This window comes from Antedon bifida, chromosome 9 (assembly GCF_963402885.1).
Source record: "Antedon bifida chromosome 9, ecAntBifi1.1, whole genome shotgun sequence".
Classification (NCBI taxonomy): Eukaryota; Metazoa; Echinodermata; class Crinoidea; order Comatulida; family Antedonidae; genus Antedon; species Antedon bifida.
The window spans coordinates 16,330,631-16,355,086 of record NC_136234.1 but is presented as its reverse complement, the minus strand read 5'-3'; the positions used below and the strand labels follow the sequence as shown (position 1 = coordinate 16,355,086).

Below are 24,456 nucleotides of genomic sequence, written 5' to 3'. Positions count from 1 at the left end.
GACAACATTTAACAATGTCACACCTAGACCACTTTGTAACAAATTATGACGAATGAGAACATGGTTTAATAATGGTGGCTTGGTAGTAATACTGTAGGCCTAAAACTTTTTTGCTCGGTAGTGAAACTATATGAATTGAATGCGTTCGCGCCAACATTGAATGCGTTCGCGCCAACATTGAATGCGTTCGCGCCAACCTTAAATGCGTTTGCGCCAACCTTGAATGCGTTCGCGTCAACATTGAATGCGTTTGCGCCAACCTTGAATGCGTTCGCGCCAGCCTTGAATGCGTTCGCGCCAACCTTGAATGCGTTCGCGCCAACCTTGAATGCGTTCGCGTCAACCTTGAATCCGTTCGCGCCAACCTTGAATGCGTTCGCGCCAACATTTTGAATGCGTTCGCGCGAGTACTTTAAAACAAATGTTGGGTTGCGTCTCCAGTGGGAACGAAGTTTTAGTTGGAAATGATTCAAGTGTTCACTTCGTAGTTAAGTGGTGCTATGTACATTCCTTCTTTGAAATATCGCGATGCGGACTCAATAACATTTACACAAAAATTCAAAATATATAAATTTACGTTACATTTTTAATTGTTGAATTGCACAAAGATAGAAGGAAAACGAGTCTTTTATATTATACAACTATAAATTCATCAATATTTGTAAAAATTGAAAAAAATAATATGATCTAAAAACACCTATCGTAGTTACACACTAAGAGACAGAAAGCACACAACTATTTTCGACCAGTGTGTTATATATTTTTACGTCTATTACAAAATTAAGTTAACTTTAAGTAAGTGGAGTACACGGAACGACAAACGTGTCGTCTACCAATTGCGTACAATATTATACAGGATAATAAGCAATACTTGGTCCTTGATACATATATTATAGCTTTTTACAACCTATTGAATGTATGAAATGTAGTTATGAGTGTAAATTATATGAGCACACAAAGGCAGCAAAAAGGAAAAAGGACATTTTTAAAATGTCGTTACACATTTTAAGTCCACAAAAACATTTAAACCTTAAAAATTAAGGATAAATAGTGGATTATAATTGGTTGGAAAAAAACTCTATCACCATTAAACGTAGAGCAAAGTACTGACGTTTGGTAAAGATCCGTCCAATCAGAAGAGAGTACTCAATGAGCAATCGCCAGACTATAATCAAAGTTTTTTTGATAATTGAGAAGCCGCCATTTCGTTCATTGACAAACATGACGAAAGGAAGACCAACTCTGATATTCTAAGAAGAAATAATTCTGTTTTATGAAAAACAAAAGTAAGGATTTTAAAAGAAATACAAAAGGAAGATGTTTTGGTATGAGATTGGCCACACAATCGTGGTAAGTACTTTTCCGTAATCGTTTTGAAAATTGGCCTAGGCAAGGCTTAGGCTTAGTTAGGCCCAAGCAGTTGTTTAAAGTACGAAAAGAAGCACGGCCATGCTAGAGGCCTAGGTAGTAGCCTAGCGTTTAAGATGCTTATCAAGACAGAGTATATTATATTTTTATCTCCCATACAATTTTCATTTCCTTCTCTTATGTAAAAAAAATCTTTGGCAAACAATAAACACTAGATTATAATACATCATAAACCTGCAAATGCCAAAAATAACTATCAATTAAATAATATTATAAACATTAATTTTCAATATTTTGTTCTTCAAAATTTGGTGGGTTATGGGATTACGGTTGAAACTGCAAATTGATAACAAAATATATATTTTCAACTTATCCTTTTGAGTCTCCTAAAAAATACACTTGTAAATGTAAATCTTTAAATTTTAAAAATTATTCTATTTCCACATGCTAATATATACATATAATGTTAAACATCAAATGAATATTTAGTTTTTTTAATTTTTAAAATAAGTTTAATGAATATTTTATTTAAAAAAATATATTCAATTATGCAAATTACAGATGTTAAATGACATTTGAAGTCTTATTATTAAATGTCTTATAAAATGTCCTATACTGCAAAATCATATTTTGTATTGGTCCCATAGATAATAACAATGACTAAACTCCTGAGGATGATCAAAGTATATTGATCGAAACATCGAGAAACTCAACAGTTCTCTTCAGAACAATATATATACGTGGTGTACTGTACTTTATATCAACAATGACTAAACTGTTATAAAATGATGTATTTGTATACATGTAATGTACATTAATATTGCAATTCATATCTACCATGCCACTTTGAACAATATTCCACATTTTTAACACCTTACTTTTAAGATGTCTTCTTATATTAACAAACAAATCTTCAATTCATTCATGAATGGATTATTTTCATTGAGTGTCATTTCAAGATTTCTTCTAAACTATGGATGGATCCTACTGTGTACCCAAGATTTCTACCTGACTCCCTCTACTGTATCTCCATATATGGCATTAAAATATGTCCAGTAATAATAGGCAATTTCTGTAATACAGTGTCGCATATGTATCCGTATATGTAAATGTGGTACCTGTATTATGTTAAGGTAGGCTTATGACATAGGTGTCACATGTGATATATATGTGACACGGTATCACAGAATTTGCCAACATTTTAAAAATTATAGATAAAGTACAAAGATTGCTTGCCATTCCTTTCAAGGGAAAGGTATCTTTTTGGCAGCTACAAACTATTGTGCCCACTATCTTCATACTAGAGCTTCCAATTCATCTTTTCATAGTTTTTTTTAAACCATATTTAATGAGGGCGATATATCCAGCAATTGCTGATCATTAGGGACCCTCATAGGTTCACAAGACAAACATATACACAAGATGCTTTACATAAACAAAGTCTTATTACAAGTCTTTGGGAGTGGAGTTGTAATTTTATCCTTAGAAAAAATCCCGACATGTAACGGGACTTGAACCCAGGACCTTTGGAGTGGTAGCCAAGCATCATAACCACCAAGCCACAACTCCACTTCTTCGGTTCCTCAATTTGATCCTCTGTAACATTTAATTTCTGTGGTATGTTATGCTTGATGGAATACCTAAGATCGCTGCTGTTTACTTTGTATACAGAGAATCCCTGGCATACAAAGCTACCTTCTCTATTTTGGTCCACTCATACCTCTGCTAAATTAGTCTTATTCTTCAGTCAGTTCATGTCACTGTTAGACTATATTTCAACCTTTATTGTTTTTGACCACACAATTTATCAGCATGGCAGTGAATGAGCTATTTGTATTCTGCATAGCATCCATTGCATTATTATATGACAAAATCTTCAGAAAGGCCACAATAAACAGGTTACTTGTAAAATCATCATATAAACACTGTGTACTGACACCGCAAAAAACTTTACAATTTAAAAATACCAGTCATTGAGAAAGGGCGGCTCAACTTAGTTTTTTTAGTGATTAAATCACCTGAAAAATAGAAAAAAAAATACTAATGTAGTCTTTTGTAGAAAATATCTGATTCACACCAAGTTGTTATTATTCAAATCTTTGTACAAAAAAATGTGATGAGCCCATATATGAACACGATGATCCTTACCTGTTTCTGAGAATGTTGAAAGACAAAGTTTATCCATTTTCTTGCACAATGTCACTTTTGGCTTTCTTGATGGCAGTGTCATGTAAGCTATAAAAAGAAAGAAATTAAAACAAATTTAATATTATATTACGGAATCTATTGGTACGAGAGGTGATGGACCGGAAAAAACTGGTTGACCCTATACGATATATTTTAGGAGATAAGGATACAGTTTGTATATAAATTGATACTACATACCTCTGCTTCTTCCATCCAGTGACTTTGCTCTGAAAAAATAATTTTTAGTAAAATATAGAAATATTGAGTAGTTTAGTTCAATTATAAATTAAGTAAAAAAACTCATCAACTAATATAATTAAATCACAGTCATTAAACTCACCACACACAACATGAACAACTGTCGGTCTTTAATAGGAGTGTCCCCTGAACTGGGGTTGGCTGTATTGTTAAAACTATATTGCTCCTAGTTTGTTTCACAGGACAGTGTCCCCCTAATAGGGGTGTCCTCTGAATAGGAGTGTCTCAAAGGTTAACTGGTAATATGTCCTCTATTCATTGAGGTATGTACCAATTTATTGGTTGAAAGATGTCAACTGTACATTTCACAAATGTTTGCAGTAACGTAAAGGAAAAAAATATTTGTTCTTTGTTTTCTCCCAAACCCAAACTCACCTTGCAATGCCTGCGCCATCCACGGTGTCATGGCCTATACGATGAGGAGCAGACCTTGCTTGCACTGTTGTAGACCTGGTTCTGAAAATAATACAATGAAATAGATATTAGTTTAAAGAAGTAAATATAATTAATATAATACTAATCGTGTATTATATTAATAATACTAATCGTGTATTATATTAAAATGAAAGAAAGCATGAAATATCCCCTCAAAGAATTGGTATGATTAAAATCTGAATATAATCTCTGTTAATGAATAAAAAGAAAATATTTCAAAATAGTACAGCAGAAACTTGCATGTGTATTAGCATAGAGATATCTCTATGGTATTAGTAGATACTGATGGTCATATTTTAGATGGCAAAATATTAAATTTATTTATGCCCCCTTTCGGGCATTTTAATGTACTATTATTTAACAAAATTGTAGCTGTTAGTACGTCCCTACCTGGATATGGTTGACGTCAAACCACATGCTACTCGTTCAAGTGTATCATGTTCAGACCTAAGAGGTCGAAGGTTAGACAAACAGCAAAAGCAAAGAAAAATTATATATTAATACAAATGTTATTGTTAAAATAAAGTTATTAAAATGTTACTGAATGTTCAATTAATCAATTACAAAAATGACATAGTTATAAGTGTTTAGATGTAATCTATTTAAAATTCAAGTTATAACAAAACAAATTTGGCATAGTTAATTTCCATTGTCATATCCATCTATCATAATAATATAATTATTATTGACTAAAATATGTTAAAAAATTGTTTTAAACTAATATAAAAAATATTAATACAAAAAATACTCCTTATCTGCTCAAATGAAACTTTTAAAAATAAAGCTTTGACCAAATAGGTAAATTACAAAAAAAAATAATTTGGCAGGCATTTTTGCCAATATAAAACTGAGAAAATATAGAAAATAGAACATATATAATAGTGTAAACCGAAGTTTGACTCAAACCCTGGACTCTAACATTATAAGGATAAGCATGTTAACCACCAAATGCATCACATGCGGGATAAGATGCACACATGCAGTAGTAAACAAACGGATTCGCAGAGAAGTAAAGTAAACAACCATAAAAGCAAAGAACATTTTTACGATAATAAACATTATTTTCTTTTAATATTTTTTCTTTCAAATGTGAAAATGCTATTAGAATAATTTTATAAAATAGAATTATGTAAAGTAAAAAATGTTTACAGGTATTAGGTAATGATAAATCCATGCTTATTCAAGACATTCGTTCAAGCATAGGATGTTCACTGAAGCATGCCATTATGCATCAGAGCATGACATTTTGTGCATGATGGGATACCTCTCTATACAATCAGGAGCAGACGAAAGTCTGAATTTTTTCCCATTTTTCAAATCTTGTTTGCTTTCTATTAACTCTATTTTATCTTGTTCTGGACTTTCAAAACCGTTTTCTACACTTTCTTCCTCGTCATCCAAAGGTATTTCTTTAAAATCTTTGTCGTTTAGTCTACGATACAATGTATGGGACTAATTTATTTACTAATGTCATTACAGTATTATATAAATTGTAAAAAAGGCTATTTTCTACCATTTTTTTCTACTAAAATGTTTATAATAATGTTATTTGTGACATGACTTTTAGGAGAATTTAGGATGACAATGAGAAAAGTTAGAATGTAAAATTAGAAAAAAAATTGAGGAAAAAAAGTAATTTATTCTTTTGTGCTGTTAAAATCAAAGAAATGTAATATATGTATGACTCATAATATACATCCTTGAAATATTATAAATATAACATGATGATTAAACCAACACAATTTCAAATTGTAAAAATCTACCCACAAAACCAGCAAAATGTGTAAAAAATGAAACTTTGGTGAAAAAGATAAGATATTTAGAGGTGCAATTTGAATAATGAATATGAAACCCGTACCTGTCGATCCCGGTACACGGACCCTCTACGACACCAAGATCACTGCTTTCTACAGTATTGTGTCTAAAGGCATGAAGTAATGTTAATGAACACAAAACGAAATAAACACATCAAGAACAAATACAATAGATAATACAATAACTATTATTAGGGACAAAATATTAAATTTACTAGTATGCATTGCAATCATTCTCTACAATAATGGTATACCAAATGAACAAAGAAAATTGACTCATCAAAATTAAATGAACAAATTTTAGTCCAATTGTTAATTTTTGAAATTTTGAAATAATTATGATTAAACTTTTAAGAATGACACATAAGAGAGGAAGGAAAAGGGTTAAGATAAGAGGACAAAGGAAGACATACTGCTACTGATACTACTAAACACACATTAAACAGATAATGGCACACTAAAAACAATTTACATAGTTAATACATTATTAGATAAAATACAATACGAATCTATTATTCAATCTATTTATAGTTAATGTTATTCACAGCAAACATGGAAAGATGTGTATTTAGCATTGGACGCCACATGAAAAAGCAGTGCACTTATCAGTTATTAGTTAAATTGTGTAGATTATTTATATTTAGTACAGTACAGTAGTACTTATATTGTTATCCAAATATATTAATCATTTTTATTATGTATTTTGCCATCAATGGGTATCAGGTCAAGGTTTTAAATGTAAAATTATATGTGTTTTTATGAAATTAACTTACGGTCGAGGTGTTAGACTTTCTTTGTCTTGATTGTTCAGTTCCACTATGCATGCTTGTATCATGCCATTCATCATAGGAGCCTAAAAATCATTGCAATAAAATATTATAGACGATTGTTCTATTATATTGTCTATCGCAATTGACACCTAGACAGGATTTGAACTTAGGACACTAGGATTAGTAGGAAAGTACAATAACCACCAACACCACTCCAACCACCCTTATAGAGTACTGTAGAACGCCTATTAGGGGACACCTTCGGGACCCATAAAAGTGTACAGTATATACATCCCATGTTTGTTTCATAGGAAAGTGAACACTTATGGCCAAAGGAGGGATTCACCTTTACTTTTAAACTACTACCATTTAAAAAAATAAAATGATGTTCATACTTACTTGTTTAGAGTATATTCGTAATAATTTTGAAACCTTTTTGCTGCCTTCCGTGGCGTCAAATTCAAGCCATATACATGGTAGGGACTTCTCATCGTTTGGATTCTGGTCAGTGTATTCCCAAGATAAGTCATCATATAATAGACCCAAGAGAAGTTCCTGTAAAAACAAATGAAATGCAGAATAAAAAATAAATAAATTGAGCACCCAATTTTAAAGAGTTAAATACTTTGAAAAATCCAAAGATAGACAGAGGGCATGTTGTTTAATATAAAGATTCAGATAACTCAAGATTTCAATAAGCTTTTTAACGTCTTCAATATATTGATTTTTAATTGAATTATTTTTAATTATGGTTTAATACACACCTGCTTCCGTAGGTCCATGATGTAGACACCATCTCTGTTAATTCCAATGTACACAAGTTTAAGATTGTTTCCAACTATACTTTTTCCAGCATTTGCTTGTTCAATTTCACCAGTAAAAAAAACACTCCTGCAAAATAAAATATTACCTACTGTTAATATTGCCATTTGTTAAAAATGCTAACACTAAAAAATAAAAACTAAGAGGGAAATTAGTAAAGGTAGTTCTCCCACAGGGCACAGTCCAAGACCATGTTCAGAATATGGAGAAACAACCCCTACCTATTCCTTTAATGTACATGTTTGCAATGTAAGTACACAAGACCAAAGCCCCCCATCCAAAGGACAAGGCAATGATTATAGTAAAGAGAGTAAAGAATCGATACAAGCAATATGACACATATGAAATCGAACCACTGCCTCTCCCTTGCTAGTCTGATACCTCTTTGTATTAGAAAGCCATACTGCTCCTTTACACTAAACACAGTCCCATGGAACGTCTCATGAAAAGTGATTGAGTTCGCTGTTGGAATTTCCCGGGTCTAGCATGTGTGATGTATTGTTTGTATTGTAAAATCCGGAATAACTTGAATTAAAGTAAACATACCCATAAATTGGCATTTTCCATAAGAATTCCAGGAAGCTCTTATGGCAGTCTGCTTTGCATTTTACTATTGAGGACACCTGTTTCCAATGACTTAATACTCTGTTCTCAACTTCAAACGACTTGGAAAGTTTCTGGCTTGCTCTTTGCGACGTCTTTTGACTTCTTCGTCTGCATAACCGTGACGGTAAGATGGTTTCACTAGATAAACTGAAAACAAATTTTAAAAAACCAGAATAATTTAGTATTTTAATGTGTCTAAACAAGATGATTTTGTAAATTGAAAGATAAAAATCTTGATTTTTAATCACATACCACTCAACTCAAAAAACATTTACTTTATATATTAGTGAGAGAATTTTAGAATAAAACTACAAAACATAATTCAGTAGTACGTAGTAGAGAAAAGAAATGTGATGCATTAATAACATAGCAGATTCTCGGTACTGTATCTAAAATTGTCCAGTATCAAAGTAGCAAAATTCTATGATACAGCATCTCATGTGTTTCACACATGATGCTTGTATACAATAATATGACTATATATACACAGTAGAAAAAAATAGTAAAAAAAAAAGTAAATCGCTAGATTAAAAAGTGTATTCTATTTCAATCTAATTTCATACATAAAGGATATGCTAAAATGTCTACATTAATTGATGCATGTTAGTTATTGATATAAAAACCTCTTAAAAGCATGGAAGTAGGCTTTTAAAACATCAAAAACTATTAAATATAATGGATTGATCACATAAATAAATCTGCAGAATTTTACAGGGTAGCACCATCCAGGGTAACAATATCCAGGGTAGCTTTAATATTCAAGTGTGTTATTAAGAATATGTAATCAGTCGTACGTTTTACCAAACATCATCATATCATTTATATTTCCAATATACATACAATTATAATTCACAGGATAGATTGCAAACAAAAAATAGATGCTATCAAGGGACTTTCTCATCACAACTCACAATTAATTGTTAGTTATGTTGTAAATAGAATGCTGCATTTAATGCTATCCCTAAACATTTGAAAAAGACAGAAGATTTTGTACTATTACCTAAGGAAGATGGGTGTGTGTTTTTTTGAGTCATATTTTCCATGTTCGATAAACGCTAATATGCCTGCTAAATATTCGTATTCATCATTCTCACATCCGTACACACCATCCAGAACATGTTCCTTGGCCTCGCAGAACAGTAGCCTTAATATTTTTTCATCTGTAATCTATAAATTTAATAATAATGTTTAAATAGGCCTTAAATTGTGAATGAAATCATCAATCATCAATTTAACATACGATAACATTACACCATTCCTTAGCTTCGTACAGTACAAAATATAAATTATTCAAAACATACAATCACTAAATTGATGTTAACATTTACATTTAATGTTATTCTATATTCACAGTATAAACATGAGTAAATTGTAATTATAAATAACTGCAGGAGTTTTGTTAATATTCAATTCAAGGTTTACATTAATACATTTTTGATAGCAAGTAACTTTGAATTGGTTTTTGTTAGTTAATATAAACCCATTATACTTTATTTACAAGCATATATTAAAATCTTCTAACAGCCAGTTGTTTTTTACCTTAGCTATTTATTAATAAAACACCTGCAGTTGCCATAGTAACAATTTAAAAGTAAACAGGTGAATGTCAAGATATAAATTGAAAATAATGTATATTTTAAAATTAAATATTCTTAAAGTCTAACAATCTGGTTTTCTCGTTTGCTGCATGAATAGCATTAAATGGTTGATTAGCCAGCAGTCTAAGTAATTTTAAAAAGCTAATTTTTTATATTAAAAACACAAATTAGAAAGCGTTAAAGCATATAAAATAGCCAACAGGATAGATATGTAGAACCTCTGTTAAAGGGACACCTTTGGGACCAATAAAAATGTGCCTTAATAAAAAATTGTATGACACGATATTAAAGGTAAAATGCAATGCATTAATTGATCTTGTTTTGGTAGAATATTTTTTGTTCTCAAAAGATAAATCTTTAAATAGAGGTGTTCTAAAACATGGGGTTTAAATCTAATTAAAATGGAATTAATAAAAATACTACTGACTTGTAATTCTTTATGTTTTGGATAGAAAGCATTTCGTTGAAAAAAGACACATGGCTCATCTGCAAATAAAAATATGAGACATTATAATCACATTTAAATAATTCTTTTCATTAAAATTCAGAACTGTCAAAATCTAAAGGCCGCAAGTCCTGTATTCAACCTTATCGTTTGGGAATAAGTTGTAGTATTAAGGCCAAATCGTTGTACCATGATGCCAGACGAGTCGTATCATCAGGAGAAAAAATAATGTTTAAAGTTCTCCCAACTACCTAAAACCTATGTCTGATGCTATCTTAAGACAACTCATCAGGATTTAACTCAGACAGCACCAAAGAGTCGGGCCTCGTCGTATAATGCTGTCTTAGAAGCTTTCTTGCCATTATGTGGTGGTGGTGCCTTATCCTCCCTAATATTTTTCAACCAGGTAACTCATTTGGAGTTAAATGAACTGGGTGTTGTCAGGAATTGAACCCAGGCCTTTCTGTATAAAGTCAAGTGTCCTAACCACTCGGCTACTCAGCTCCTATAGCTACTGTCTAAAAACAGTATAAAGTAACTCATGTCTTTGCATTCATAAAGTTAATGATTTTCTTATATTCATATAACTTATGATCCTATGAAATCGAGTCTTATTGTCTGTTGCTAGGGATTTGAACCAAGTAATTTTGTTGCATGCATCATAATCACACATTATATTTACCAGCTGCGATTTGTTCGTTTGTTGCATTTGTGAATTTCTCCAGAAGGTCATGCCACTGCCTACATAGTTTCAAAGGTATATGATTTGGTTTCAACTGGAGTTCTAAAAAAAATACCAACAATACTCATTAAAATATAAATTAAAATATGCTCATTCAATTTAAGTTAAGTCAGTTAAGGCTGCAACTTAGGCATGGCCTTCACCATTACTGATATTGCTCATTAAGGAGTGGCTGATTACCGGAATAAATCTGTGTACTAATCCTATTAATTTCCCATTTTTTGTTGCTTTAAAAAAAAATACACAATATTCACATCTATATGTACAGTAGTATCCTGTTTATTTTGATTTAAACATATTTTCCCCCTGAAAAACTAACTAATGTTTTTAATGTTTTTGTTGGATATGGCAAAAAATGGGTTTTTGGTTGAATTTACTAACATTTATTTTGCCTTTTTATAATCTTCATTTTTTATGTTTTTGGTGGACAATACATCTTTAAATGAACGGATGCAGAGTTATTATTATTATGTATACTATAATTATAGAGTAATATAAAGGAAGAGGAGACATGGTATTGTTGCTACTACTCTTACGCATCTACATTATTGACTATTCTTGATTAAGAATAAGATACGCCAAGGCACTTAATATTACCCTGGCTACAGAACGCATATCATTAGTGTATAGTGTGAAATATAGTAGAACAGGAAAATCTATGAACTAAAGGCTACGAAAGGATTTAATTAAATCATTTTTTCAAAAGGTACTGTAGCTTTGAAATTATAGAATTATAATTAATAGGAATAATATTGCAATTAGTATATTATATAATAGGGTGTTGCCCGATGATGTATAACAACATTAGTGCACAAAACTTGAGACACAAAGAGTAGTAAATATGCACAGTATTATACTGTATGCACAAATGTGTGTCATGGTTCTGGATCTCACAGCACAGACTCCTATTTAGCACTTTGGTCTCCAAGCAATGTTATTAGGTCAAAGTTCATTACAAATACAGTATATAGTACTATAATAGTGCTTTTGAGACATCATGTTTTGTTGTTTAAATAGTTATATTAATACATGTATGATTTACTGTATATATTTCAATCATTTTGAATTATTTTGACTAGAAAATGAAATGTATGAATGAATACACTCAGTTCCTATTGGCTAAGAGCCAACTGGTAGTTTTGCCAGATTTTTAGGAAAAATTACTTTAGGCAGGAAAAGGGTATGAGAAAATCTTTTCCTGAAGATATTAGCATAAGTTGACAGCACGGTCAAAAAGATTAACATGGATGCTGATAATGCTAATAATATGAATATATATATATATACAAATTTGACTTTTTCATACTCTTAAAATATTATTGACATCATTTCTTAAAATCGTATAAATAGTAGATGCGACTATAGGCTCACACTCAGGTATATAAGCCCACCCCAATAATGTATGTAAAATGATCCAAGTCAGTAGGACTCTACAGGCTGTGGGTATTATAGTAGCATACACTTGCTTCATTGTTGTATTAGGTTATATAAGCCTTTTGCAGGCAGAAACCTTATTTTAATTTGTCAAATTAATTTGTTACCAAACAACTAGAGCTTTTAATATCTTATGACATTAAGCTTTGTTTTTAAAAATGTTTTTTTTTTGTATGACCCGACCAGCTTAACAAATTAAGCTTGGTTCCCACTTGGATGCAACAATTTGACCAATCAAGACACATGGATTTTCCAAACTGTCACTTGTGATTGGTCAACTCACGTTAACATCCAAGTACGAAACAAGCTCAAATAACTTGTCAGGAAAACTTACTAAGAAGTGGGGATGTGAGCCAGATGTAGAATACCTCATCTGCTTCCTCTGTCATGTCTAATGTTTCAAGCATCATTTCTTGTAGTGATGACGCTGTAACCATTCCGCCATTATCCAATGTAAACTCATAAACATTACCAGTTCTTAGAAATATGCACATTTCAACAGCTGTAGTAAACATAAAAGAAACAAAATATTATAAGTAAATTACAAATCTCAAATATGAAATTTGAATTCACTTAAAAAGCATCAAACAAAAAAAAGCATCAGCATATAAATAATCTCATTATTTCTTTGTGTCTATAAATTAAAAATTGTAAAAAAACAAAAAAAAATTGTTTTCGATTGGAATTCTATCTCAAAATATTATTTCAATAGTGAATTACATAAGCATCATATTCCATGTATTATTATTTTTTTCTATACATATTTCCAAAAAAAAAATGTTTTGCAATTGGATTTGTGTTGAAAGTTGATGACAAAAAGTGTTTTTCAAAACCTAATCTATTAATATGATAGATAATATATAGACAGGGACAAAGCACACAACTTTGCATTGTCTAGAATTGTTGTTATGAACAAAAATGACAAAAACATTCCATTTATTGAAAATAATAATCAGATTGCTCAAATGTTTGTCTATATTTGGAGTAATTTCATGTTCTTTATCTTTAGTATTTCATCTGTCACAATGAATTCAAATAATTTAGTAACAAAATATTTTTTAACAATTCAGATTATTTGGACTTAATAACAATCAACAGGTTATTTTTTTAGTATTTGGTAATATTTTTGACAAATACCATTTAATATTTATATATTGTGTGAAATATTCATTTTATTTGTTTGATAATGTAGACAGAGCTTTACAATTATACAGATTATTTATCACTTACGCCGATTGAGAGAAGATGATGTGCTTGTCATCCTCATTGGGTTAGTAAAATTTGAAGCTATGCTGTCATCTGTTGATGTCGGCTGAAGATGATACCGATGCATGGCTGTAGCCATCTGAAGAAAGAAAAAACGCAAATAAAAGTACTGTCTGTTAAACTATATGTAGGCATATTGGGAGGTGAATTAATTTGTGGAACATTAGAGGTGGCCTTTTATAGTCCAGGTTGAATAATTTATGAAAAAGAATACAAAATTATTTTCTTAGTATTTGTTTGAAAGATTTAAAACAGTATGTGACTTTAATTTAGTGAAGGTCCTAATAAATATGATTTGTAATAAAAAATAATGTTAGAATACTGTAGCTATATAATGCTGTATTATAACTATAAGGACAGAAACAAAATATAAAATTCATTGTTAAAATTACATAAAAAGATGACCTCTTTATATCTGACCTTCAATTAGTCTTAGAGCCATTCAGAAAACAAAACAAAAAATCAATTAATCATAGTCAGATGTGATGCCAATTAAATTGAGTATGAAGATATTATCTAACAGGTCTGAGTGGTTTCGTTAGGACTATTGATTGTAGTCCTTCCTGCCTCTAGAACTAGAGCTTCCATGACCTGCAGCAATAGAACCTGAAGCCCCAACATTTTCATGAACTATTTCTATCAGACCTACATTTTGAATGAATGTTCAGTATTTATTCAGAAAGATATTTTTATGGACTGTGGTAACCAATTTGTCTCTAGTGTAAACTATATAAAAATACATACTTTATATTTTGTTTACCCGGTTATTTAATAGTACCATTATGCATTAGAATTAAAATATTTTTTATAGCAAATAGAAAACAATATAGAAAAGAACATCCTAAAAAGAAATTACAATATTTTATATTTTATTTATATTTTTATTATTATCATGGAGTATAACCAAAACAACAACATTTCTGGAAGAGCATAATTTTCATAAACAGAAATTCTCGGAATTTACTGTACAGTACTATTAGTAATAGTATGTGACTTTTTTCTACCAAATTGAAAGAACATCGATTGTATTCAAATTTATTTTAAAATGACGTCAGATAGACATTTTTCACCTAATCCTATCATCCATATTTAGTTTCATTTTACATTCAATGTATTCAATAAATTTATGAATGAGTGTAAATGTGTAACTAGCTTTTAAATATCATTGTTTATTACTATAGATCTATTGTGAAAAAGAATAACAAAAGAGTTGTGTAACCATAGAAATATTATTACTACAGAATATCTTTATCATGTTGCAATACAGATTCAATTCATGAAATTGTCATAATCTTAAAGACCCCTTCCCTGCAATTTTGGACGTTTTTTGGAAAATAATACATATATATCACTTTAAAAACATTAAACCATGTCATTCCTTGTCTTAAATGTACGTTTTATGGTAAATTATGATAAAAAGTGAGAAACAATGCACTACCTACAGTAAGTAGCTCGCGGCGATCGACCTCTCGTGGACGGTCTTAGGCCTAGCCTAGCTTAGTTTTGTAGGCCTAGCTGGTAAACATCGGTAACGTACGAACATCGTACGCTAGCTATACCTAGCCTGACGTTGTATAGTTGCTGCATTAATTGTCTTTCTATTTTTGCCAGACTCCGTTGATACAAATTGGGGAAAACCCGGTATTTTCGCTGAAAAGTTAGGAGTCTTCCATTTGTTTTGGCCTCACGATCGATCGAAAAGTGGGCAAATTACAGGTGAAAAACAAAATATCAATCCGCGCGCAATGCATTTTGGGATTTATAGCGGGCCGCTATAATTATTAGAATCGACTTATTTTTCACATTTTTAACCGTTTAAAGACGAAATAAGTTATCGCAATAGGACCATATAGTATTATTTTTACATCAAATATAGTTTGTGATCTTAAATTAGATCTAAAAAACGTAGGGAAGGGGGCTTTAATACAAACAATTTGAATATCAATCAATTTTATTTTCAAAACTATTCATATATAAAAGTTTAATAAAAACATGGCCGTAAAAATATGCATACTTTATGAAGTAGCAACATTTGTCCCTAAAGGTTCTAAGCTCTGTCTACACTATCAAACTTTATGTGATCTGCCCATATGTACATGATGTCATATCACTAACTACCTATTTGGGCACATCACAATTTTGTTGTCAAACTAGTTTGATAGTGTAGACAGAACTGAACCACCTGAATTCAACAGGAAACTTTCGATTTGCAACGAACGACAAACTATTATTAACTAGGTCATGTAAAATTTGGGATATGCTTCCTCACTCCCAACCTCGACAAAGACCGACGACTCATTGATTGTCCCAAACACATTCCAGAATACGAAAAAGATGTGTATAATAGCATAGAGATATTATAATATCTCTATGATATTAGTAATACACAAGAACAATTTGTCAAAAACTTTATACTGTACATCAAAAGAACATTGTTTTCAAAGCAAACATAATACTGTATTATACAAAAATCGTAAAATTTCTGTTTAAATGGGAAATACAAAATTCAAACTCGGTGGGAAAAATGTGAGCTGACATTTACAAGACAAAGATGGTTTAATAGTGCAGTATGCTGATATTGTGATAATGATGACCATGAAGATAATGCAAAATTGATAACAACAACGATACCATTCAGGATATCAATAGATAATTAATGTCCAACAATTCATCTAAAAACTTATTAATTTAGTAGAATATAGGACACTTTGAGATATTCCTGAAAAATCCAATACAGTACAAATAAAAAGTTATTTTTTATATCTCTCTTAAAACACAATGTGTAAAATACTTAACTATATGATTACGTAAAGAAAAAAAATGTAACCAAAAGTTGATATATAGAAAATAGCTACCGTACAAATCAAGCTAATTTTATAAAAGTAAGCAATTGAGAAAACTTCTACTATAATACTGTAAATGATACAGAAACACATTCACAACAGTAATTCAAGATCTAAAATTTATTTTATAAAGGAAAGAAAAAATCATTGACTAAATAAGTAAAATTATTAAATAATTGTTTAACACATTGATTGAACAAAACATTTTTTAACATAAATTATTATTATAGATCTTCATAAATTATTTTTGAAGATGTAATGTATTGTTTATATTTTATACCAAGAACAGGTACATAAGTCCATTTAAATTTATTTTAAAAACCAACGAGCATTCTTGAATATACATAAGTTCACTTTTTTTTATATATACAAATTTAAATTGTTAATACTGTAATCACATAATGTTGATCTCTCATTTTTACACGAACAATAACATTAGAAAGCTAGTTTGACAAAACACGTTTGAAGATTTTAAAAATTAAAAATGCAAGTTAATAATTATTATACACAGTTACAGTACCTGTCTTTGTTTGTTCTTCTTGTACATAGCTAAGAATCGTGAATCAGTTCACGTCCACAAAATCACACATTAAACCCAGTTGCAGGTAGAAAAATCAATAATATTATACCCAACTTCAACTAGATAGAATCTAACCTAGATGCATCGGCGAACAGAAATGAGTGAAGTCGATCTGATGTATTCAATTATACACCAATAATAATATATGTAAATAAATGGAGTCATCCAAAGAGTCCAAAGTGTAAGTACAATAACAATGCATTGATCTGACGTGGGTCTTTGAAGATAATGCATGAGAACATGATAATAAAAAATGATGAATAAATATATTTGTAAATTATAATATTAATAAACTGTTTCCTGATATTATTTATAGTCCTTTCATCAGTAATCACTGATTTAAAGCTCTGCCTACAAAAAGTGTGATGTGCCCAAATATGGTAGTGATATGCACAAATACGGTAATGATATGACATCACCGTGTCCATATATGGGCACATCACATAAAGTTTGATAGTGTAGACAAAGCTTAAGTAACTATTCCAACTAATCAATTACTTGATTTAGTACTAATTCAATGTACTACAGTAAGAGGGGGAGGGACCACCTTCAAGGACGCAGTCAAACACAGCGGCCTCACTAACACTAAGCTAGGCTGTAACCAACAACAGTATATTTGGGAAAGCAAACAGAGCGTTTGCGGAACTTTTTTGTACTTTAAATTATTTCAACAAAACAAAATTTTACTATTAAAATATTTATCCAAATGCAATTATTTTCTAATGCAGGACTACCAGCTACTTCTTAATTTGTACCTGGTTAATCCATTGAAAATTACTCCTAGATATAACTTTCCCGGTGGTCTAGTAGCAAAGAAATATATTATGATTGTTTATGATCAAAGTAAACATAAAATGACTGACAAGTTATTAAATAGACGCAGACAGTGGTTGCTAAAGTGACATATAAACGAGTTGGTGGTCGTATCGCCCACAGCGAGATTGTAGTCACCCCCTGGGTTAACAATGACAGCTGACCAAATGTCATATTCCAGTTATTTAGATACGCATGGTAAATGTAAATACAGTAGGATTATTCAATACCTTTTTTCAAAAATAAATAACAAGAGAAAAAAATAATTGCTCGTCAAAAAAGCTTTGTCATAGGTACTGTACTGTACTTTACACTTGGACTGATATTATAACAGTTTAGTTAATTACAACAAAATATTTGTAAATTTGTCAAAACATGTAGGGAGATCAATAACCTTCAAAATATTTTGGGATAAAATGTAGTCCAATTAACAAAACTAATTGTCTTTTAGTTTGTAAATGTTTGGTTTAAATTTGTATGGGCAATAGGGGAAGTCCAAAAATGAACATACAGGTATAATATTGTCTCAGTTGTCAGTCAACCTGTCTAACCCACAAGTTTTTCATGATAGTCTAGGACCTGGGTCAGATTTGTATGCATTTAATTTAGGAGAGAATATCTCAACTGTTATAGGATAATTTGACCCCCACGAACAACATGGAATGTGTGCCAAATTCGCTATCCGGGGCGAACATGCCCAAAATCGGGGTCAAAGGTTAAAAATGTGTGGTTCTTATATCTCGACAACCACTTGTCGTACAGATTTGCTTTTGGTGTCAAATTGTTCAGAATATACATATTTATATTCAATTTAACACAACTTTTAGCGAAAAAATGACCGGAAATGCTTTTACTGACCTTTGACCCAAAAATGACCAAAAAACACATTTTCGGGTTAAATTATTTTTTTAAATGCCAATGGACAAACTGTATGGTATCAAATGAAAGCATACACAATATGCTACCAATTGCTACCCAACTTGTATTGAAAATTTTTAATTATGAAGCTAATTGTATGGAAAATGTGCATATTTTGATTACTTTTATACAAAATATGAATATTTGGTAGCGTAATTGTTAAGTTTATTTATATAATATTAAATAATTTAAGTGTTTGGAAAAACTATTTGGTAACAAATGAAAGTCCATAAAATATTCTATCCATTGCTACCCAACATGTATTAAAAACACTGTCTGTACAAACATTATCCCTTTTATAATTAACTACAAAAAAGAGGCGTCAATTTTCTTCAAAATTCTGGTTTATAATTGTTGAGTTAGGAGCCTACTATTTTGTTGTTAAGGCTGTTTTCCTGTCGACGTAACATTACGGAGAGTTGCATTAAGTTGCGTTGAATTGACTGGATTCAACGATTTTATGTTAACAATCAATCGAAACGTTAAAACTGACCAATCAAATGGTTCACAAATTACATCATTGCAATTGCAAAAATAACTAAATTATAAAATTAAAACTATTTAATTTTATGTTTGTCTTTAGTGTAAGCCTAGATTAAGATATCAGCTAACACATGTCCCAGGCTGGGCTGAAGCATCAAAACTTTCTTTTTACGCGCAGCCGGGCCGGCCTTGGTTTTGCAACACTTCACATCCGCGTGCCTCAGCAACGCTTGAGAAAACCAAGAAACTATAAACAATAAATAAATAAACGACGTAATCCGTAAATATTAGCGGTCCGGCTCGATCATCATCATTATTGTTATTTATTTTCAACTTTAGCAATTTGAAAATTCAATGCAACTCAACGCAACTTGCTGCAACGTTACGTCGAGAGGAAAACAGGCTTTAGGCATCAGGACATACAGTGTTAAACCATATAATTTACAATTCTTGAAATTAGCTAACATAATACCGATAGACCAGGTATAATTACCCAATATCGTGACTTTATATCAAACAATTATAAAAATTTAATGATTTAATAACCTGAAACGGACAGTACAATATTATAAGATTATTTTCGCCAGATTAATATAATTTGATAAACAGAGCCTTCTTTGAAATTGAGTTTAAGCATTCAATGTTTAGTGAAAGGTCAGAAGAGTACATGTATTGATACAATAATGTTATTATACAAGTACGCAGTACTATTTGTATGACTCATAGCCATGAACTGTGTAATTACAGTATTTCAGAGAATTATCAGTCGTTTACATATTTATTAACCATGTGATTAGTATACACAAGGAATCAACTATTACAATTCCATATTTTGGGATGGGAGACCTCACTTTGCTATGACATGGGGATGGGGAAAGGGGGATGGCACATGGTGGGGAGACTCATTCAAATTGGGACTCATTTTAATGGGGGACTTCAAATGGAGGGGTGGGAGAGAAGACTCATTCAAATGGGGACTCATTTAAAGGGGACTCATTCAAACAGGGGAGTGACTTATTCAAATGGGGACTCATTCAAAATAGGACTCATTTTAATGGGGGACTTATTCAAATGGAGTACTCGGGGGAAGACTCATTCAAATGGGGACTCATTTAAAGAGGGGAGTGACTTATTCAAATGGGAGGTGGGAGAGACTCATTCAATTGGGGACTCATTCAGACAGGGAAGTAACTTATTCAAATGTGGGGGGGGGGGGGGTGGGGAAGAGACTCATTCAATTGGGGACTCATTCAAACAGGGGAGTGACTTATTCAAAGGGGTGTGGAGGAGACTCATTCAATTGGGCCTTGTTGGGATATTATTACAATCGGCAATTTCTGAAAAATACTTTTAAAACTGTATGTTTAATCTTAAAAGCAGGTACAGTGTTACAATACAACTCGAGAGCCTAAAACCACCTACTGTACTGTACACTCAATTTTATATTTCTCTATTTGTACAGTATAGGAGACCAGCCCACTGCATTTCAATCACTTAGAAATTAGCACCAATTCAAGTCACAAACAATCTTGACACTATGTCATTCATACATAAATTCTCAATAGACTGAAAAGTAATCACAAATCGTTTAAGATCAATATTTGCTATAGAAATTTACAATGCGTTAGAAGGCTTCAGTAAATAGCCTATAGTATTTTTTTGGGGAAAACAAGTTAAGGTGTAAAAAGGAATGTGTATGGATAATAGTACTCATCGATTGGTTTATTGTTGTTTGAATGAAATATAAAAAAGACTTTGTAAGTTTAATTTCTATAAATAATTGCAGAAATTGTTAGAATATCACATGAAACACTATATACAGTAGTTTGTAATATGCCAGTTCGTCGTTAACATTTTAAATATAATATTATCATAAAAAATGTACTAAAAACACAACCCAGTAAAAATGTTGGTGGTGCTTAACTAAAGGTTATCAAGATTTAAAATGAAACATTATCTTTAATGCTATTCAATTAGGTTAAAATCTAAAACACTAAACAGGACATGATTAGTTTTTATTTTAGTACTTTTTAATTTTCATTCTATATTTGGCAATTTGACTAAATCTTCATCTCATTAAATAAATGCATTAGAATATTACTTAAATTTAGGCAAATTACAAACAAATTAAATTATTGTAAAATCTAAAACACTATACAAGACATGATTAGTAATAGTATTATTCTAGTGTAATTTTCATACTATATTTGGCAATTTGACTAAATCTTCAACACATTAAATAAATGTATTAGAATATTACCTCAATTAGTAACAACAAATTTTAAACAAATTACAAACAAATTAAATTAGATTCAAATCTAAACCACTATACAGGACATGATTAGTTTTATTTGTTTATTAATCATTATTTATTCTATTAATCTTCATCTCATTAAATATACAGTATGCATTAGAATATTACCTGAATTTAGTAACAAATCTTTAATTAGTTTCTACATTTCTTCTTATTACTATTGCAACCCTGCACAATCCTCTAATTCCCAAAAGATTTACTTCCCTGTTGTTGCTACATAATAAGTAATCCAGGTCTGGAATTTTCCTGCAAGCTATGAAATGAATTGATGGAATGTTATTTCCTTTCAAGCTCGCATAACGAGTTTATGAATCTGCATTAAGAAGACCATAGATTTTGATATTTTCTTCAAACGGTTGTAGACTAGCATATCAACGGAAAACACAAATCTTGTATCCAGGTTAGGATTTTTAAACTTATATTACTAGTAGAGCCAATGTACTTAAAAATGGTTACATTAGTAGGCTAAGTTTATTTTATAACATTGGTTTAATTCCAGTCTTCATCTGCGGCGTATTTGTTTCTGCTGTTGTTTTTAGTTTTCAAAATTAATTTAAAATTAAAATTAACAAAATAAATAATTATAAACCATGGTAATTCAGTTCTTATAATGTGAAAGGCATTAATTATGGGTAAAAAAATTTTGACTAAACTTGGATGAACTTGTTAATGCAATCCAAAATCACAGCACCAAACTTAGATTAACTAGCTAGGCCCTATGGGAGTATACAATACTAGGTTGTACTTAATATTCTGTGGTGGAACAAGTTTACCTGAAATCACAGAATGGTTGTGTTTTGTACCTCTATGACCTGTATCAAGCTGTGTCTTTCTAACTTTTGATACGATGATGATATCATATTGATTCCATGCTGACACACAAAAACTACAGTTACACAATGCATGCTAATGAAATATGACAGCACCAATGAAAGTTGTTACAAACTAACTAAATATTGCACTTATTTGGCTCTGACGCTTCACTCTAAAATATTTATGAAATAAACATTTTAAATTGTAAATTGTTTATAAATGGTAAAAATCATGTGACTTGTGTTCATTACTTTAATAATTACAAATAGTACAGGCTGCGATAACTGATAAAGTGTACCTATTACCAGATCTGGTATTACTATATTTAGCCTAGCTAGTAGTACAAAGTTGGCCTAATCTAGGTCAGCCAGTCCATCCTTCGTCCTGTTTTGTTGATTTCTTCATTTATAAATTATATTCAGTCATTCAAAAATTAAGTACATTTTACTGAATTTAGTTTTTTTTGTATAAATTATTTACGATTGAAAATTAGGATATATTTATATAATATTTTGAAGGCTACCTTTTTCCTACTACACGACTAAAGGGGCCTAGCTAGGCTCAACAACTAAATGTACACACTATGCCTAGGCCTGAACAGCCTCTCTTTCTCTGCTGTCGTGTGAAAAAGAAGGCGGGGTCTCGTGAAAAAATAAAAATAAACAGTGGGCCTAGAAAATGAATACAGAAATATACGAATTTTATACAAAATATTTCGTTATCAAATGTAACGTCATGTTATGTGATACTTACATTTATTTGGCTACTAGCAGTCTGTTTAAAATGTCTCAAAATGAATTTAAACCGGGTTTTAACAATGCATTAAATTAAGCAATTTTTCTTCTCAACGTGCCGGCCAAGTCTCTGTGTGTATGTATGTGTGGTGTTTATTTTCATCAATCGGCAATTGTGTATTCTGGTTCCCGTCGTCTTTTTGTTGGTAAACGTCATAGTCATCTCATAAATATTCATAAGCAGAATGAAACATGAATAATCCCGTGTTGGCTTTTTTTCTAATTTTTCTTTTTAGTTAGTATATAGTATATCCATACTAATAAACACTGTAAATATGATGTTTGTTCAAGCAGTTAAAATTAATATTAATCGTGAAAAAATATCATCATGGTTCAATCAATTTATCGATTTCATATCATCTTTAATTAATCATACTACGATTCATCATCTTTTTCTAGCATTGTTTAAAATTATTTTTTAAAACAGTTTTAAATTGATTCATCCAAAATTAGTAATAGTATACAGTGGTGGTAGTAGAATGTATCTTTACTCAATTGAAGTTTTCACATTTAGTCAAAATTTATCTTTCTCCATTATAAAATAATCTATAGACATACACATCCTCACTGACCGACCAAAACCGATACTATCAGTTAATTCTGGTAAAAAATTCATTAAATAACACTTTCCTACAACGTGATGTCATCGAAATCACTGACGTCATTTAAGCTTTTCTCATGACGTAGTTATTAACATTTTCGGCGAATTAACTAACTGACGAATGGTGGAATTGATGCGTTTATCTATACGTAATAATGTCTCATTTAGGAGTAATTATTTTTACACAAAATATTTTATTACAAAAAAGATACGTTATAAAGTGACCGGATTAAGAAGAGATTCAAGAATTTTATCTTTGAACATTGAATACGATACTTATTTTTGTTCAATACCTTTTCATTTCACATCAGACCTTTCGTATACTATTATATTAATACTGTATATTTAAAAGGAAAATAAAATGAATAAGATAAGAACACTATGCAAATCAAGTACATTTATAAACTGACAGAGGGCGCTATATCGTTTTAACAAAAATCATCAACATAAAGCACAACTGAACAACAAGTTTTAGTCGAAATCCATCATTTTGCGACTACTACTAAGAAGCAAGGGTTAACTTTTTTTAGTTTAGATGTTTTTTGTATGTGT

General features: G+C 30.8%; 1 protein-coding gene across 5 annotated transcripts; it reads right to left on the bottom strand.

The window, feature by feature from the left end:
* Positions 1–568: 568 nt before the first annotated feature.
* Positions 569–23,384, bottom strand: LOC144852667 (FERM domain-containing protein 8-like). 5 transcript variants are annotated; one of them, XM_078710602.1, is made up of 17 exons: positions 23,263–23,384; positions 13,710–13,824; positions 12,814–12,981; positions 10,986–11,087; positions 10,286–10,344; positions 9,261–9,427; positions 8,201–8,407; positions 7,597–7,723; positions 7,232–7,387; positions 6,836–6,915; positions 6,107–6,169; positions 5,513–5,680; positions 4,639–4,695; positions 4,189–4,269; positions 3,754–3,782; positions 3,517–3,603; positions 569–3,386 (listed from the first exon to the last, which is right to left on the bottom strand). In XM_078710602.1, the coding sequence occupies exons 2-17, from the start codon at positions 13,822–13,824 to the stop codon at positions 3,319–3,321; spliced, it is 1,734 nt and encodes a 577-aa protein (XP_078566728.1). In that variant the 5' UTR covers positions 23,263–23,384; the 3' UTR covers positions 569–3,318. The 5 variants fall into 5 exon arrangements, with proteins under 5 accessions (XP_078566728.1, XP_078566727.1, XP_078566729.1 ...); XM_078710601.1 differs by lacking the exon at positions 23,263–23,384 and adding an exon at positions 17,109–17,440; XM_078710603.1 differs by lacking the exons at positions 5,513–5,680; positions 23,263–23,384 and adding an exon at positions 17,109–17,419.
* Positions 23,385–24,456: the final 1,072 nt, after the last annotated feature.

Coding starts and splice junctions, on each gene's coding strand:
- LOC144852667 (XM_078710601.1), bottom strand. CDS start 17,135: ATGTACAAGAAGAACAAACAAAGACAG. Junction 11,088..12,813: donor GCTCACATCCCCACTTCTTA/GTAAGTTTTCCT, acceptor TATTTTTTTTAG/AACTCCAGTTGAAACCAAAT. Junction 8,408..9,260: donor CACACACCCATCTTCCTTAG/GTAATAGTACAA, acceptor ATTTGTTTTCAG/TTTATCTAGTGAAACCATCT.